The 14,870-nt window shown below is 42.5% G+C and overlaps 1 protein-coding gene across 8 annotated transcripts in view; it reads right to left on the reverse strand.

Moving 5' to 3' along the window:
• Positions 1-250: 250 nt before the first annotated feature.
• fgd4a (FYVE, RhoGEF and PH domain containing 4a) overlaps positions 251-14,870 on the reverse strand; it is a 75,010-nt gene continuing 60,390 nt past the window's right edge. For 6 of the 8 annotated variants that reach the window (XM_034084812.2, XM_034084817.2, XM_071203472.1 and 3 more), the window contains 16 exons: positions 12,802-12,954; positions 12,071-12,248; positions 9,307-9,706; positions 7,561-7,650; positions 7,320-7,465; positions 6,460-6,616; positions 6,195-6,333; positions 6,051-6,109; positions 5,821-5,967; positions 5,343-5,515; positions 4,651-4,681; positions 4,486-4,566; positions 4,271-4,396; positions 3,386-3,523; positions 2,735-2,875; positions 251-2,644 (listed from right to left, as the gene is read on the reverse strand). In XM_034084812.2, coding sequence (XP_033940703.1) covers positions 2,381-2,644; positions 2,735-2,875; positions 3,386-3,523; positions 4,271-4,396; positions 4,486-4,566; positions 4,651-4,681; positions 5,343-5,515; positions 5,821-5,967; positions 6,051-6,109; positions 6,195-6,333; positions 6,460-6,616; positions 7,320-7,465; positions 7,561-7,650; positions 9,307-9,706; positions 12,071-12,248; positions 12,802-12,954 — 2,423 coding nt within the window. In that variant the 3' untranslated portion in view covers positions 251-2,380. Of the gene's footprint in view, positions 2,645-2,734; positions 2,876-3,385; positions 3,524-4,270; positions 4,397-4,485; positions 4,567-4,650; positions 4,682-5,342; positions 5,516-5,820; positions 5,968-6,050; positions 6,110-6,194; positions 6,334-6,459; positions 6,617-7,319; positions 7,466-7,560; positions 7,651-9,306; positions 9,707-10,163; positions 10,295-11,562; positions 11,861-12,070; positions 12,249-12,801; positions 12,955-14,870 lie in introns of those variants that run through there. The other 2 variants (XM_034084815.2, XM_034084816.2) reach the window with 2 other exon arrangements.

The raw sequence follows: 14,870 nt of genomic DNA on the forward strand, positions 1-14,870 counted from the left end.
TCACCATCTGCCGACATGCACCCAGGTGAGAATACTGTAATGGAAAGGTTCCTGTTCAACTTTCTCACTTTGACAGATGTCCCCGTTCTTTAGGTGATTACCAATCAGACTTCACTTTGAAGTGCATGTCTGGCATAACTCAAAGTGAAACACTTCTTATCAGGAGACTCAAAACAAGGAACCAAAACGAGACGTTCCTTTTTTGAAAGGGGCTCTATTGTGCTCTTTGTGCATGTACATGTTTACATGCTTAAATGTTCAAACGTGTCTTTATTTTCTCATACTGCCTGTGCTGCAGCACCTCTTTTTACCCTGAAACCAGAGCGCAGTCTGCTCTGATTGGTTAGCTGGCCGGCTCTGTTGTGATTGGTCAACCGCTTAGAGGCCATTAACATGCAGAAAAATCTTGATATAACACAACAGGAAATGAAAGCCCCCCCCAAAATATAAAGGCCCTTTTTAAGGTAGCATCACAATGAGTGGTTTGAGTTACCATGATAACACATTGTAAGTGAAGTTATTAAAACATTTGTATATTATAACAAGCAAGAACCCCATATCATATCATTTTTCTTTGAAGGTACACTTTAAGACTGCAAAGTGCGTCGATTCTCAAACCTTTTGGGGAGGGTGAGGGATGAGAGCATACACATCTGGATATACATTCAGATGTTACAGACGGGAAGTCTTGCGCTCTTGTCTTTTTATTTGAATACTGAAGGGGGGAGAGTCCAGGGGGGGAGACTCAGGTGAGCACCTGCATTGAGCGGGGGGAGTCGCTGTCACACTGAAGAACCCAGGTTTGATGTTAGTTAAAAAAAAATACGATCTACCTACTGCGCTTCTTAGTTGACAGTCAGGGTACACATTTGTGCTACTTTTAACAGATCATGCTTGTCATACTCTATAAATTACTTTAAATAATAAAATTAATTACAGCATTAAAAAACACATTGACATTTCTCGCTGTATCTGTGATTGTTCCTCGTTCGCATCTTTATAGAAAAACGTGATGATCCCGGTCCCTCTCTCACCTCCTCAGCTTTGGGCCATATTAATTACACATGATTGCAGAGGGCCATTTTAACTCAAAGAGCACTGTCGAGGCCTTGGGGATGGGCGAAGTATGACAATACATAATGTGAGACCGTAGAAATGTATGAACTGATGAAATAGTTTCTTACAAAGTAGCTAAATATTTTAAAGGTGATTTGCATTTACAAATACATTACCTATTTGTACAGTTTTCCAGGAATAATTCTACTCAAGCTGTAAAAACAGTTGTCTACAGTGAACGTCTGACAGAATGACATCATCAGGGTAACCTTGAGTTAACTTGACTTGTTATACCTGACAAAGCATTGGTAGCAATGAGGTAAGGCCTAATGGAAGTATATTGGGTTGCATCATGGGAAATGTAGGACTAGTTTATACTAGGGGGTATCTCTGCTTCAATCTGTCTTGCAGTCCTCCAACATTACTCGAGCTGCGATACAAAAATTGCTTTATGTTGCAAACCAATGAGCAGGACTGACTTATTGTACGGGTAATCAATTTGATCTATGAAACATTTTTTAGATACATTTTTTACGAAAAATGTATCACAATACGTATTGACATTACGATATAAAACTGTAGGAATCCGTTTTTTTACTATGTTCAGCTGCCCATATATTTAAGACTGGTTACTCCTTTAGCTTAATAGAAAGCACACAACACCAGATGTTTGGTTAAAAGTGAATAACTTTCTCTGAGGGATGAGAAAGGGAGCTGGGACCATCATTATCCAAGCACACGACCATTTTCCCAGTTTTGGATCCATCTTCTCAAGCAAAGAAAAAGTGGAAAACTGTAGATACTTTGTTATACTTAGACATTTTCTATGTTATCAAAACAACATTTGGGATTGATTTATGTACATAAAAACACATTTTTCCTTTTTTGAAAAGGAAAGAAAAAAACATTTATACTGTACAGGTACAGAGTTGAGTCACAGCACCGTCTGGAACGTCCTTTAGCTTTGATTCACTTCCTGTACAGCGCTGTGGAAACCCACTGTGGTGGCTCAAGAGGAGCTGACTCGGATTGAAAGTCTTTGAAGACTGAGTTTGAGCTGTCTTTTATAGTGCCTGTTGGAGAAAAGTCACTCAATCCTGACAGCTCTAGTGTTGACTGCACCAGAAACTTCCTTTAGTAATCCAGCACGGTTCTAGCAGTGAGACAGAAGTGTGAACACATCCAGGAAACAACGGGAGCATCCAGCACTGATTTATCTCGTTGTCTTTAGAGGACAGCATAGAGAGTGTTCGTGTGTGCTTGCAGTGCACATCCTGTCTTTCTGTAGCATCTCCACAGCAGTTAGCTTGTAGTAAACACACTTCTATGAGCTATCAGTACTGGCTTCCTGTATGTTGTTGTTTTCCGTCATGCTGCCCCCGTTGGTCTCAGGGCACTCCGGCACCTCCCCCCTCACCGCCACTCGGATGACTTTCAGCCAGCGCTGCTTGAGCTCCTCGGTATCAGCAGCAAAGCTGTGGATAGACTTGGACTGGGTGAGGCGGAAGACGGCGGGGGGGTCTGTGGCCCGGGCGCTGTCGTCCACATTGTAGCCCAGCAGGGGGATGGTGCACTGGGCCTTCACGTCCTGAGCAGGGAGGAGGAGAGTGATGCATGAATGGATAGATTTCAAGTCGAAATGGGTAATGTATGCTTCTTCATGTTGTTGGTGTGTTACCTGCGGAGCTCCGTAGAGATAGAGCACCAGTGACTCCTTCTCGGGGATGACGCACCACACTTTCTGCCAAGCTTTGGTCTTCTCACAGTACTGCAGGAAGCCACACATGATGCTGCTGCCTGTGAACTGAGCCGCCTCGATCTGCAAATTAGAAGAAAGAAGGAGTTAAAAACGCAACATCTTTAAATCTATATGAATTATTTACAAAATCCTTATGATGATCCCAGCACTATATTGTTCTTAATCAATATACTCTAGGTCTCAGATATATACAGAACATGTCTCCGAAGTGTTTGGCTGAAATTCCAAACAGATCATTGCAGCATTACCCATAATCCCCTCTGTTTCAGCCCTGTTTCAAAAGTGCTGATTCTCTGTCTGTTACTTTAGATGAAAATAAGGAGCCCCTCCCCACGCCCCTCAGAGCTATTTGGTTAAAAAGAACACAATGTAAAAAAACAACATTCCGCGTGTCCTTGGACAAGACACTTCACCCCAAATTGCTCCTGTGGGGATGGCCCACAGTACTGAATGTATGTAAGTCGCTTTGGATCAAAGCGTACTAACAAGTGACATGTAATGTAATAAAAGACAGGATTTTGCATAATAGGTGACCTTTCATGTATTTATGTCTCATTATATGGTCTTCACCTCCAGGATGCCCTTCTTCTTGCCCTCTGCGACCCCTTCTCCGGACAGGATGCAGTAGCAGTCCTTGCAGACTTTGTGCGTCTTGTTGTTGTCATATTCAAGATCCCACTTATTGTCGGAACATTTCCAGCACACCACCTGCAAGAAAGAAGAAGAACTTAACGTCAGAATACACCAAGCTCTAACAAAAATGATACCTAGTCTTTCAAATAAAGTACCGTCAAAAAGTATTGAAGTGTTTTTGGGGCATGGTAGCAGAAAGAAATGACAGCTTCTAAGAGCCCTTTGACTGTGTGACTTTAACAAGGGGGAACATGTCATCGTCCTGTGAAAGCCCACGTATTGACCCGAATCTACAAAATGTATCTTCTTATTTATTTATTGGCTTATTCCAACATAAAACAGTTAAGGGTGGAAATACAGAGTGCAGATGCTGTAAACATGGAAAAAATACCTAGGGGAAAAAAAGACCCCTTAAACCAGTGACAAAGTGTATTTGTTGGAACTGTAGATATGACATTTTGCACCAAAATCCATACGTTTATGATAAAAGGCAGGGTGCTATTGCAAAAATGTGAAAGTGCTGAAAATGGACTTTTAACCCACAAACTCTGGTTGAGATATCTTTTAGAAGTAGAAGAGGTGTCTGTTGTGTCTAATCTGAAGCACCTTTCTACTATGCTATAAAAAATAATAAATACAAATTAAAAAAACAAGTTAGTGGGTCTTTCATTCAAATCGGACTATAGTCATCAACATTTGAGTTATTGGGTCAAAAGTAATCCAGCTAGGAAAAGGAGTGTGCTGTTTGTGAACTCCCCTTACAGATGCTCTCATCCACCTCCAGTACAATCTGCATAACACAACAGCATCAGGACTACTCACGTATCCGCAGGCTCTGCAGTGGTGCCTCCGCCGCGTCAGAGCGTTGAAGGACTCTCTACACTTCATACACATTGTCACTTCATTGTCGCGGATCCAGCGAGGGGCGCGCTTCCCCAGCTCTGCGTTCTGCATCAGAAAAGAAAAACATACTGAGTGACAGCGCAGAAAGGTGTGGACAGGTGTTTCTGTGTGAACAGCTCTGATGCGACACTGACCGACACTTCCTCCTCGTCTTTCAGTGCATTCTTGAATGACTCGTTTTTCTGCTGGAAGATCTCAATGGTCCTCTGGAAGGCCTGTGACAAGAACAGCAACATGTTACCTTCCAGCACATTCAGTCAAACAAGAGAACACAATGATTCTGTGTATACTGGACGTACCTTAATCCAGCCTGCCTTGTCCTGCTCTGAGCTGAGGAGACAAATAGCCACAATGAGTATTACAAATTATAAATGATATGTATACTAGCCAGATGTCTCATTTTGTTTATATGTAAAATGACACGGTAGAATCTATGGACATTTTATACAAGGTTTGACAGAGGCCCTTATAGGAAATGGATTCAAAAAGTGATTGAAATACATTTTTAATAATGATCCAAACAACTCTTCTCCTGTGTTTATGACTTGAGAACAAGTAACAAAAAGGTTTTTTACCCCAGGTTTTTGTTTTGTTTATGTGTTGTTGTAATACTTATTTTGGCCACAAGAGACTTAAGTGCGCTACTGCTAAGGATCTATAAGGGACTCAAATCGTTCATGTTTCCAAGCTTAAAGACCGCAAAATAATATGACATAACTTGCTAACACACCATGTCAGTGTACCCTCGTGTAAACTATTTGTTTATGAGAAGAGGGACCCTTTTGCCTGTTTCAGATATAAAAACATTTAAATAAGGAATTTCATATTTATTATCCTGACAAAACAGTGTTGCGCTTGTTCTGCAGGAGATACAACTTGTTGGACTGATGACCAGATGTTCCTATTTGCGTCTCAGGTGTTCCGTATAATCTGCATACACACTTACACGATAACCTCGTCTCCCGTTATGTGTGTTTCCCCCTTAATGTACCTGGCCTGTAGCTCCAGCATCCTCTCCTTCCCAGACACCTGGAAGGTGTGAGGGTAGTCCTCGTTGAGCGTTTCCAGGACTTTCATGCCGTCGATGCCAATCCGCGTCCTCACCGTGTACTTCGTGCCTCCCAGACTGAATTTAGGCACGCAGTACAGCAGCATGTTGTTGAACTGGCAGAAAAAGAAAACACAAAAGTTTGGATCAGTGCATTGTTCATATCCAAAGGGAGCCGTCTTCAACACTGCAAGGAGCCTGAATTAAACAGATGGGAGACATTCATGCTGAAGCTAATAAGAAAAAACACAAACGTAATCACATTATCTGGCGATCTCAGTGATCTAGAGTTTTCTCTATGTGCCCCTGATGCCCCCTCGCATGGAGGCGTTCCTGGCTCCAAATGATTCACTTGTTTCAATTGAGAAGTCTCGCCTCAGCATGTTCCCCTCATTAGATAAGGAGATGTGTTTTCTCTCACCAGGAAGAGGTATCGCTCCATGGCCGAGGTGTTCCTGGCCGCCAGCTTCAAGATGTGGCCCTCTTTGATGAACTCGTTTGAGGGGTTTACGATGTCCTCCTCCTCACCCAGAATCTCGTATATCTCCATCAGTTTCTTCAGATTCTCCTACGTTAGGAGGGGGCGTTTACGTTAGAGGGATATTAATAAGTCAACGAAATTGAGAAGTTGTTTAAAATGTCTGTACTTACAGATTTCCGTATAGCGCTGTTCGAGTGAGTGGCTGCGGTGGCGATTATTTCGATTGATTCTAAGGGACAAAATAAACCGATTATATTAATATAGTGAATTAAAATGTGTTCCTTGAAGTGGGAATTTTGAGTATTTGGACTTACTCTCTGAATCCTGCCGGTCGGAGTCGTCCTGAGGCAGCTTCTTCAGGTAGTCTTTTAGCAGCATCTCGTAGCGAGGGACTCTCTGCACGGGCTCCAACATGTGATGCTGAAGCGTCAGGCTGCCACACGCCTCCTGACTCTGTGCAGAAAGGACCAAGAGAACGTGAGTTTTGACACTTATTTATTGTGATAGAACAATAGTGTTTTTCACACGGGTAAAACACTTTAGCACGAGTCTGTGTTTTGGGTCTTCTGCTGGCAGTACCTGTATCTCCTGAATGATGGCCTTGAATTGAGGCGAGCGATCAGTCCAGGTTTTCAGCAGCTCCATGGCTTTCTCGAAATTCTTCACATACTCTGCGTACATTTTGAGAAAGGGTGTGAGTTTCAGCAGGATGTCTCCGATTCGGGGAGTGGCCGCCCTGCAGGGTGGAAAGAAAGGAGGTACATTTGTTACAACCGCAATGAGGCAGCTTATTTAAATGTTCATCATGAGTTCGATCTCATTCTCATCAAGGACAGCAGCTTTATACCTCTGCTACAAAGCGTACGGCCGAATGGGCTTATTATTGCAAAACAAAGTATCCTATGATTTTTCAAGCATTCAAACATTAGCTTTCTGCTCATGGACAAACTTCAAATCTAAATAATATGAATAGTCATCAAAGCCAAGTTCAAAGTAGTATAACATTTATAGTGTCCTTGGGCAAGACACTTCACCTGAACTTGCTCCTGTGGGTATATATGATATATGTGTAATGTGTGTATATGTAAAAGCGCTTTGAGTCATTGAAAAAGCGCTATAATAAATGTAAGGAATTATTATTATTATTATTATTATTGGTGTTCTTTTCCTTTGATACCATTTTTTTAATGTTTTAATTTTGATGATAATAATTATTAATGTTTCCATGTATTTTATTTATTAGAAGTTTATTTATTAATTTGTAGAATTCTGTTCTATTTTATTAGACTTATTAAAAGGTGTTATTCTTTATAAAAATTGGCAAAATCACCTTGAAAATGAAGCTTCACAATAAACGAGGCATTTTGAGTCAATATAAAAGGCGCTAAACGTATAACATCGACCCTGCTGTGTTTCTCGTGGTTTAACGACAGGCTCACCATTCCCCCATGCGTTTCTCCAGATCTGGAAGCAGGAACTGGCTGTGGAAGGCGTGGATGGAGACGATGTTGGAGAAGATGTTCTTCACCACGTCCACAGGGAACGTGCCTTTGTTCGCCTCCTCCATCAGCTTAGCACAGAATACCTGTGGAGTGCATAACACATATAACAGGTAAGTGACACATCATTGAAAAGAGAAATCTAAAAACCTTTACAACAGCAGACAAAGTAGTCCCTCACCTGGTCCAGCAGGTTCAGTCGTGCTACGTAGGCCTTCTCTGTGTGCAGGAGCTCGCTGGCGATCTTAAACAGCTTCTGTTCATTTGTCTCCTAAAAACAGAGGGAACATCAATGAGAACGTGTTTTAAATAACGTCTGCGTAGTGAGCGCTTCAGTCTGACACTCCTCTTATGATGAGTCATTGATCTTGTAATCTTATAAGAAAAAAGGGTTGTATAAAATGTACCTGAGCTTACTGAGGAAAATGCAGAAGTGTCTGTAGCACATGTTTCAACTCAGTTTTCATTCTCACAACCTTACATTTGCAAGTTCCGGTTTGGTTCAGGTCTCTCATCTCACAAGGATGCTGAATCAGACACATCAGAGGCTTTTTCTGCTTTTTAATAACACAAACGTTCGCTCCAAATCGTGCATTTCTCGTATTGATTCAGTGACACGCCTACTATTTGAGCCTTGTGTTAAATCCCATCTCACTGTTGCTGCGTTCAGAAGCATGTAGCACTGGTGTGTGTGTCCTTAACTCGCAGGGCTCGCAGAATAGGAAATGAAAATATGGAAGAAGGGAAATGGCACCGAATGGTACGAAGACAGAAACATGTCTGACAGAGTTGTGTGTGTGAGAGGCCAATTAGTTTGAAGAACATGTAACATGTAACTAAAACCTCACACATGCATACTGGCGTGATGAAATGCCTGGACAGATTGTATTTCGCAATATCTTTAACCACAACCGGAAACAGTGTCGTCCCCTTAGATTATCTGAGCTCAATCAGCCTCACATGTAACTTTAATCATGTGTTGTTGCAAATTCATTCCTGAGATTCTTAATAAGTTATTCTTTCAAGTTAAGGCTCTTTTTATTTTTTAGTTAAGACAAATGGATACATGTGTTTTTATAGAGAAGCAGTGTGCATTAGCCCCCCTCGTGTTTCACATGTCTCTTACTGGTAGCAGTTCCACCAACAAGTGAAACTGGATAACCTATATTTTTGCTTTGCACATTGTACACATCTTCAAAGCCTTTTCATGGCTCCACAAAACAGAGACAAAGCCTCACGTGACTTCACTTGAGGCAATTGTTCCTAGCTTTGACCAGCAACGAGAAGCATGCATGATATCGGCTGCATTCATTTAGATTTGTAATTGTTTACTGTGAACTTTAAGAACATTTTGCTGCTTATACTTCAGTGCTATCACTCATTTAGGATTAGTACATTTTTTAAAGTAGAGTATTTGTATTTGCTTTACAGGTATTTCTGTATCATACTGAGTACTCTTTCCATCAACAAAAGGCAGAAGGCAACACATGAATGAATAACATGGTGGAAGTGCTGAATCCACACACACACACACACACACACACACACACACACACACACACACACACACACACACACACACACACACACACACACACACACACACACACACACACACACACACACACACACACACACACACACACACACACACACACACACACACACACACACACACACACACACACACACACACACACACACACACACACACACACACACACACACACACACACACACACACACACACACACACACACACACACACACACACACACACACACACACACACACACACACACACACACACACTCTGGTAACTCTACCTCAGAACATTTAATTGCCCCGAGAGCCCAGGAGATAAATAACTGCTGACAGACTCAGCTCTGCCTGGCTGTAAAAATAAAGCAAAGTGAAGTAAACGTACCTTCTGCTCGGTGCCCCCTTCTTCGTTCTTGTGTTCGGTTTCTATTTGAGTCCCACTGTCCGTATTCTCAGTTTCTGTCACAGTCCTGTCTGTGTGTGGAGGGGAGAGCCCCTCACTCTGTTCACTGCTCCCCATGTCTCCGTTTACCAGCCCCGTGGTGTCTGTCCTCACCCTGTTCTCGTCCTGGCTGTCCTCCTTGTCCTCGTGCGGCTCCATCTGGGCTAGCACTCCGTTGGCTGCCGGTTTGTGTTCATCCTCAGGAGAGGCCGGTTTGGAGGAGTGGTTCTCCTGAAGCCCGTCCGCCTCCGTCTTCTTCGGGTAGGCGCGGTGAGCCGGGCTGCTGTTGGTCGACTTGCTGGTCTGTTTGATCGGCGAGCCGTCTCTCTTGGTCTCTGTGCCGCTGCAGGAACAGAGAGGCAAAGGAGGAAGTCAGTCAAGAGCACGAGAAATAGTTCACAACCTCCGAGGATAAAGAACTACAGGAGGGTTTTTAGTAGTGAGCCTGCACAGGGAGACATGTTGATAAGCAGACAGCTTTCGCACTTGAGTGTGAGAGTTAAAAATAAAACTTCCTTCTGTCTAACGAGGCTGCTGAGAGCTGGTGTAATGCAGAGGAAGTGTGTGTGTGTGTGTGTGCGTGTGTGTGCAGAGTAAAGATAGAATGGAGGTACAGTAATGAGGAGGAGAGCTACAACACGGCTCCCTGGAGGTGGATGCTGTCCTACTTCCAAGGAGAACTCACATTATATAATATACTGTAAGATCTCTTCTATGAACATGACAGAAATGGGAAAAACAGTTTGCTTGAGATCATTTGAAACACAGCACAGGAATGGAAGCGAGATTAAGTCACACACATGAATGCACAATGCCACCATTCATCTGCTCTGCATCCTGTGCCGGCAGTCAGTCCAGCTGTTTCCCTGTAAATCACCCTCAAGACCTCCGAAGGCAACAGCCCACAGTTCAGCAGCTTCTGTACCCGAGCTTCGCTTTGCCGACTCTCTTCTGCAACTGGTCATAAATCAGATCAAGTAAAACAAGTAATCCTTAAAGCCTCACTGTTTCTAGCAAAACACAAGATAAATGGAATATATATATATTTTTTTTTAGCCTCTGTGACGATCGCTGTTGCGCTGAATGTCACTGTCCGGTAGAAACAGGAAGTATGTATAAATAGAGGAACAACAACAGGCTGGTGAACTGCTCTACAGATGAATCACTTTTGGTGCACCTGAGAGTTTTTGAAACAATAAGACAAAGTAATACTACGAAAAGCAGCTAAGAAATACCGTTTAATACTGTTTCAGAAAAAACACACACTTTATTACGGCTGCGTGAAAACAATCAAACGTCATGATATTTTTTTTACCTTTGTATCAATATTGCAATGATTTTGTAAGATTGACTTTCAAAAAATGTTTCAAAAATCAATCATCATGTTGATATAATGACCGAGTGATAGAACACCTTGGCGAGTTAAGAACATGACATAACTTTCTCTTTAAAATCAAGAAAAGAGAAGAAAGAGGTGCATTATGATATCCAAAATCGAAGACAATAACTCGTCTCATATCATGTAATCCATATAATTCCAATATGTTGCTCATGTCTAAACTTCTCCCTGCATTGTATTGTTGCACAAAAGCAGTTCTTCTTTGCATATAAATAGCACAGTAAGTGCTCGGGTACACAAGGAGAGTTTAAAACAGACGGAACAAGACGAGAATTAAGAGCAGCTTCCCTTGCCATGTGGCCGTCCTCTCAGGCAGCCGAGTGCCATGTGAACCAGATTAGTATATTAGTAGGCTAATTCTGTTCTCCAAAGCTTCGGGCCTTTCTCTCCTCTCTCTTCCCAGGGCCACCAGAGGGTAATCCCCACAGCCCCCGCAGAGTCGCAATAAAAAAGGATACACCCGACTGCACTAATTCACCCCACCTCAAAACTGGGGAAATAATAATGGAAGGTGTGCAGAAATTCTGGGATTCGGCTTCGATTCAGTATTTCTTTAGGGATCCAGGCCTGAAATGAGTCCTTATGAGTCTGAGTGAGCATGCTACTGACTATTGTTAGGCTCTACTCCTGTAAGAGGAATTTGGACAGGGGGTCGTATTTTTGCTAACTGCTTTCAATTAGCATCTCCTGAATATACAAGTCTGTTGCTCCAATCATAACCTGTAGCACTGCTTTACAAAACAAGCACCACCAACAGAACACTTCCCCATAAAACCATACCATGAGTCGAGACCTCCTACCTTGTTCTCCTGGGCTTCATCTCCAGACACAACCTGTCCCACGACTGAATGAGCAGCGCTGTTTCCCCCCGCCGGTACAAATCTCCTTTCATCCCCTTGGCTTGTGGATCTCGGGCTAATCTCAGCTTGTTCCGTCTACTCGCTGCTATCAGTGAGTCAGGCTGAACACTTTAATCGAGGCACTTCTGCTTTTCATCCTTGAAATAACCGGCATGAGGAAATGTTCGGAAAGACAGAGTTTTCCGTCAGCTGGGATGAGGACAGCCTGAATGAGGTTGATTTCGTCACAATGTCTAGTAAGTGACGTGGACAGAGTTATACAACAGGAACCCCTCCAGAAAATAAATGAAAAGCCGGTCACACGCTTGGTGAAAGCATCGAAGAGGCACTTTCACTGAATATTAAGCCATTCCTGACACAAATCCTCCAATCCCATTTCATATTGTTTGCGTTTTCAGTGAAAACCACAGACACAAACGAGTCGTAGCAAGTAGCAAAGATTCCTTACTTGTTCTCCTCAAAGTGGCTGATGAGGTCTGACACCTTGGAGTGTTTTACAGCCCCTCTCCCACCTCCTCCTCCTCCTCCCTCATCCATCCTCTGTTTTAGTGGTGGTCTCTGTACGCGGCCTAGTGGCGATGTGAGCTCCGTCACCGGGCTCTGGAGATGTGCTGGCTTTGGAGGCACTGCGGAGAAGAAAAAGGAAAAGTTTGTAATTAGGTTCTATTTAAGATGCTGGTAGAAGATGCCTTTTAATTTACTCATAAGGAAACATGTATCTGCAATGCCCTTTAAGAACTGAAGGGGGCGATATAAGCTACCCCATTGTACACCACACACTGAGCTATATTACATGTAGTAAACAAGCGACCCAGCTCAGTGTAGAATAACAGAGCAGTTTTACTTTCGTAATGTGTTAGGAATTTCCCTGCATGTGTCTCTTGTGTTATCTGTGTACAAGGATTTACTGGCATCAAATAAAAGAGGAACGAGGCTCAGGGTTCACTCAATCCAAGCTTACATAACTCTATTCCTGTTTCCACCATTTCCCTGAGCACATGTGGAGTCAGATACTGAAGGCATGGCTCTACTTATGGACAACATGAAAGCAGGAGAAGGTCACAGGAGATGGAACCATCATTGTGTGGGTGTCAACACGTTCACATGTGAATCATAGATGGTGTGTGTCCTCTGACCCTCCCACTCTGTGGTTTAACTGCTGTGGGGAGTCGTGTGCACCTTGTGGTTTCGACGACAGCCGAGGCCTGAAGATGGTGCTTCTTCCATTGACTCCTCTCCTGCTCCGGTCAGGTGTTCCCCCCGCCGCCCGACTCAGGCACACCTGAACGCTGGGTGTGTTGCTCTGTTTGCCCGCTGGGTTCGTGTCTAGAGCTGAAGGACACACAGAGAGAGGGAGAGTAAGCAACATTGACAGGACAGTATGGATGTGTAGGGAAGAGAAGGAAGAGTGATGGTGAATGGCAAAGCACATGTCCCCTGCTGTTGGCCTCAAACCAAGAACACCTCAACTCCAAACTGTCGTTGTGTCTTAAAGAAGATACCGCTCTGGGTATGTGTCCGTGGTGTTAAGCCTGAGTTCCAACCCAAAGGAAAAAGGGATCACACAAATAGATCTTTAGGACCAAGTTGGCTGATTGTAAAAACACCAATTTATTCTGGCCATGTCAAAAACACATGCTGACAACGTCTTGTAGACTTCATCAGAGAACTCACTTTAACTACAATACACTGTTCATGTTCAATATTTATCACAATCATAAAGCTGCAATGATATTCAGCTACAAATAAAAGAATCCACAAGAATTCTGATAATCTTGATTACTTTGAATGAATTGCAGAAATGCTTATTTTTAGCCCATCAAATATGGAGATGTCTTGCTTTTCTCTGTTATCTATCAGAGTAATGGGAACATATGTTTGATATAGGACTGACAAAAGAAAGAAAGTCAACCTTGGACACACTGGGATTTCTGACATTTGATAGACCAAACTAATAATTGATTATTCATAAAATAATCAGCAGATTCATCTCTAATGCAAAACGATGTGTTGTTGCAGTCTTACAGAATAGAATATCATCAGGCACCAATGATGGTGTGGAAGATGACAGTATGGCACAACCGTATCCTTTCTTTATACCAGACTTTTGAAATGTAAAAATGTTCTTCTTTGTTGCAATACCAACAACTATATTTAGTTATTTAGAACATTCCAATTCATGCAATAGAGGACATTCAAAGTTATTTAGAATCTTTAAACCCATAGTACTGTGAGTGGGAATGTAGCTGTTTAGGAAATGTTGCAACCACTGGAGAACAAGTAGTTAAATGTGCGACACAGAGGCCAAGGCTTCCTTATTTATTCTGTGCTTCAAGGCTGTAAATAATAATCGAAACGTTCACAGCCTTGGTTGCCTTATTCAAACTCATAACAGCTAAGAAAACTAATTATAATTTAAGGCCTAAGGGTGGGCTGTGGTTTAAAAAAACAAGCCAAGTGTGTCCATTACCCTGAGAGATCATTCCTTCAATATCTAATCCCCACTCATACACAGGGCATACTGTTTATATGCATTACTGTAAATATGCTTATGCTAAACAGCTAAATATTAAAGAGTGTCAGAGAGTCGAGTTGATTATCGAGCGAATGATCCGGCTGATCATCAGCTCCGGAGAGGCTTTATCGGAGCAGCTGGACGCAGATGGAACATCCTCAGTGTTTAGATAGAGCAGAGTGATTTAATGGAGCGACAGACACAGACTGGCAGTGTTTACAGTTTCCTATACACTCTCTCTGACCTCACGGCACACACACATGCATGTGGAACGTGTGTTCTTAGGCAAATGTCCCTATATGGAACTACCAAGCAAAGAGTCCATTAGTTTCCATTTAAGGTGGTCACTTACATGGGTGTGTGTGATTTCACAAGCGGCACTGATGCCTGGGTTGAGAAGCAGAAATCAATGTGGCTTTGCACTTGGTTACCTTGTATGGATTGATAGTGTGTAGTGGAATTTAACAGGGTAGAGCTTCAAGGAAACACCTTGGCAACATCTGAACTTCCGACTAATTGCATTTGTATCTGTTCTACTTTCAGGTCTACAGAAAGTCTACAGAAATTGTCCTCAGAATAGCCCGCAGTGAATATGAAAATGAGAAATGTTCCATCTTATAATAGAAATCATTGATAACAGCTCTTAATTTCTTGATAGAAACAGTCCAAAATAGATCAAACTAAAAGCATCTGTGCTTCTGAGGCAGGAGCTGAATGTCTTTTCATGGCGTCC

Source organism: Pseudochaenichthys georgianus, chromosome 6, assembly GCF_902827115.2.
Source record: "Pseudochaenichthys georgianus chromosome 6, fPseGeo1.2, whole genome shotgun sequence".
Classification (NCBI taxonomy): domain Eukaryota; kingdom Metazoa; phylum Chordata; class Actinopteri; order Perciformes; family Channichthyidae; genus Pseudochaenichthys; species Pseudochaenichthys georgianus.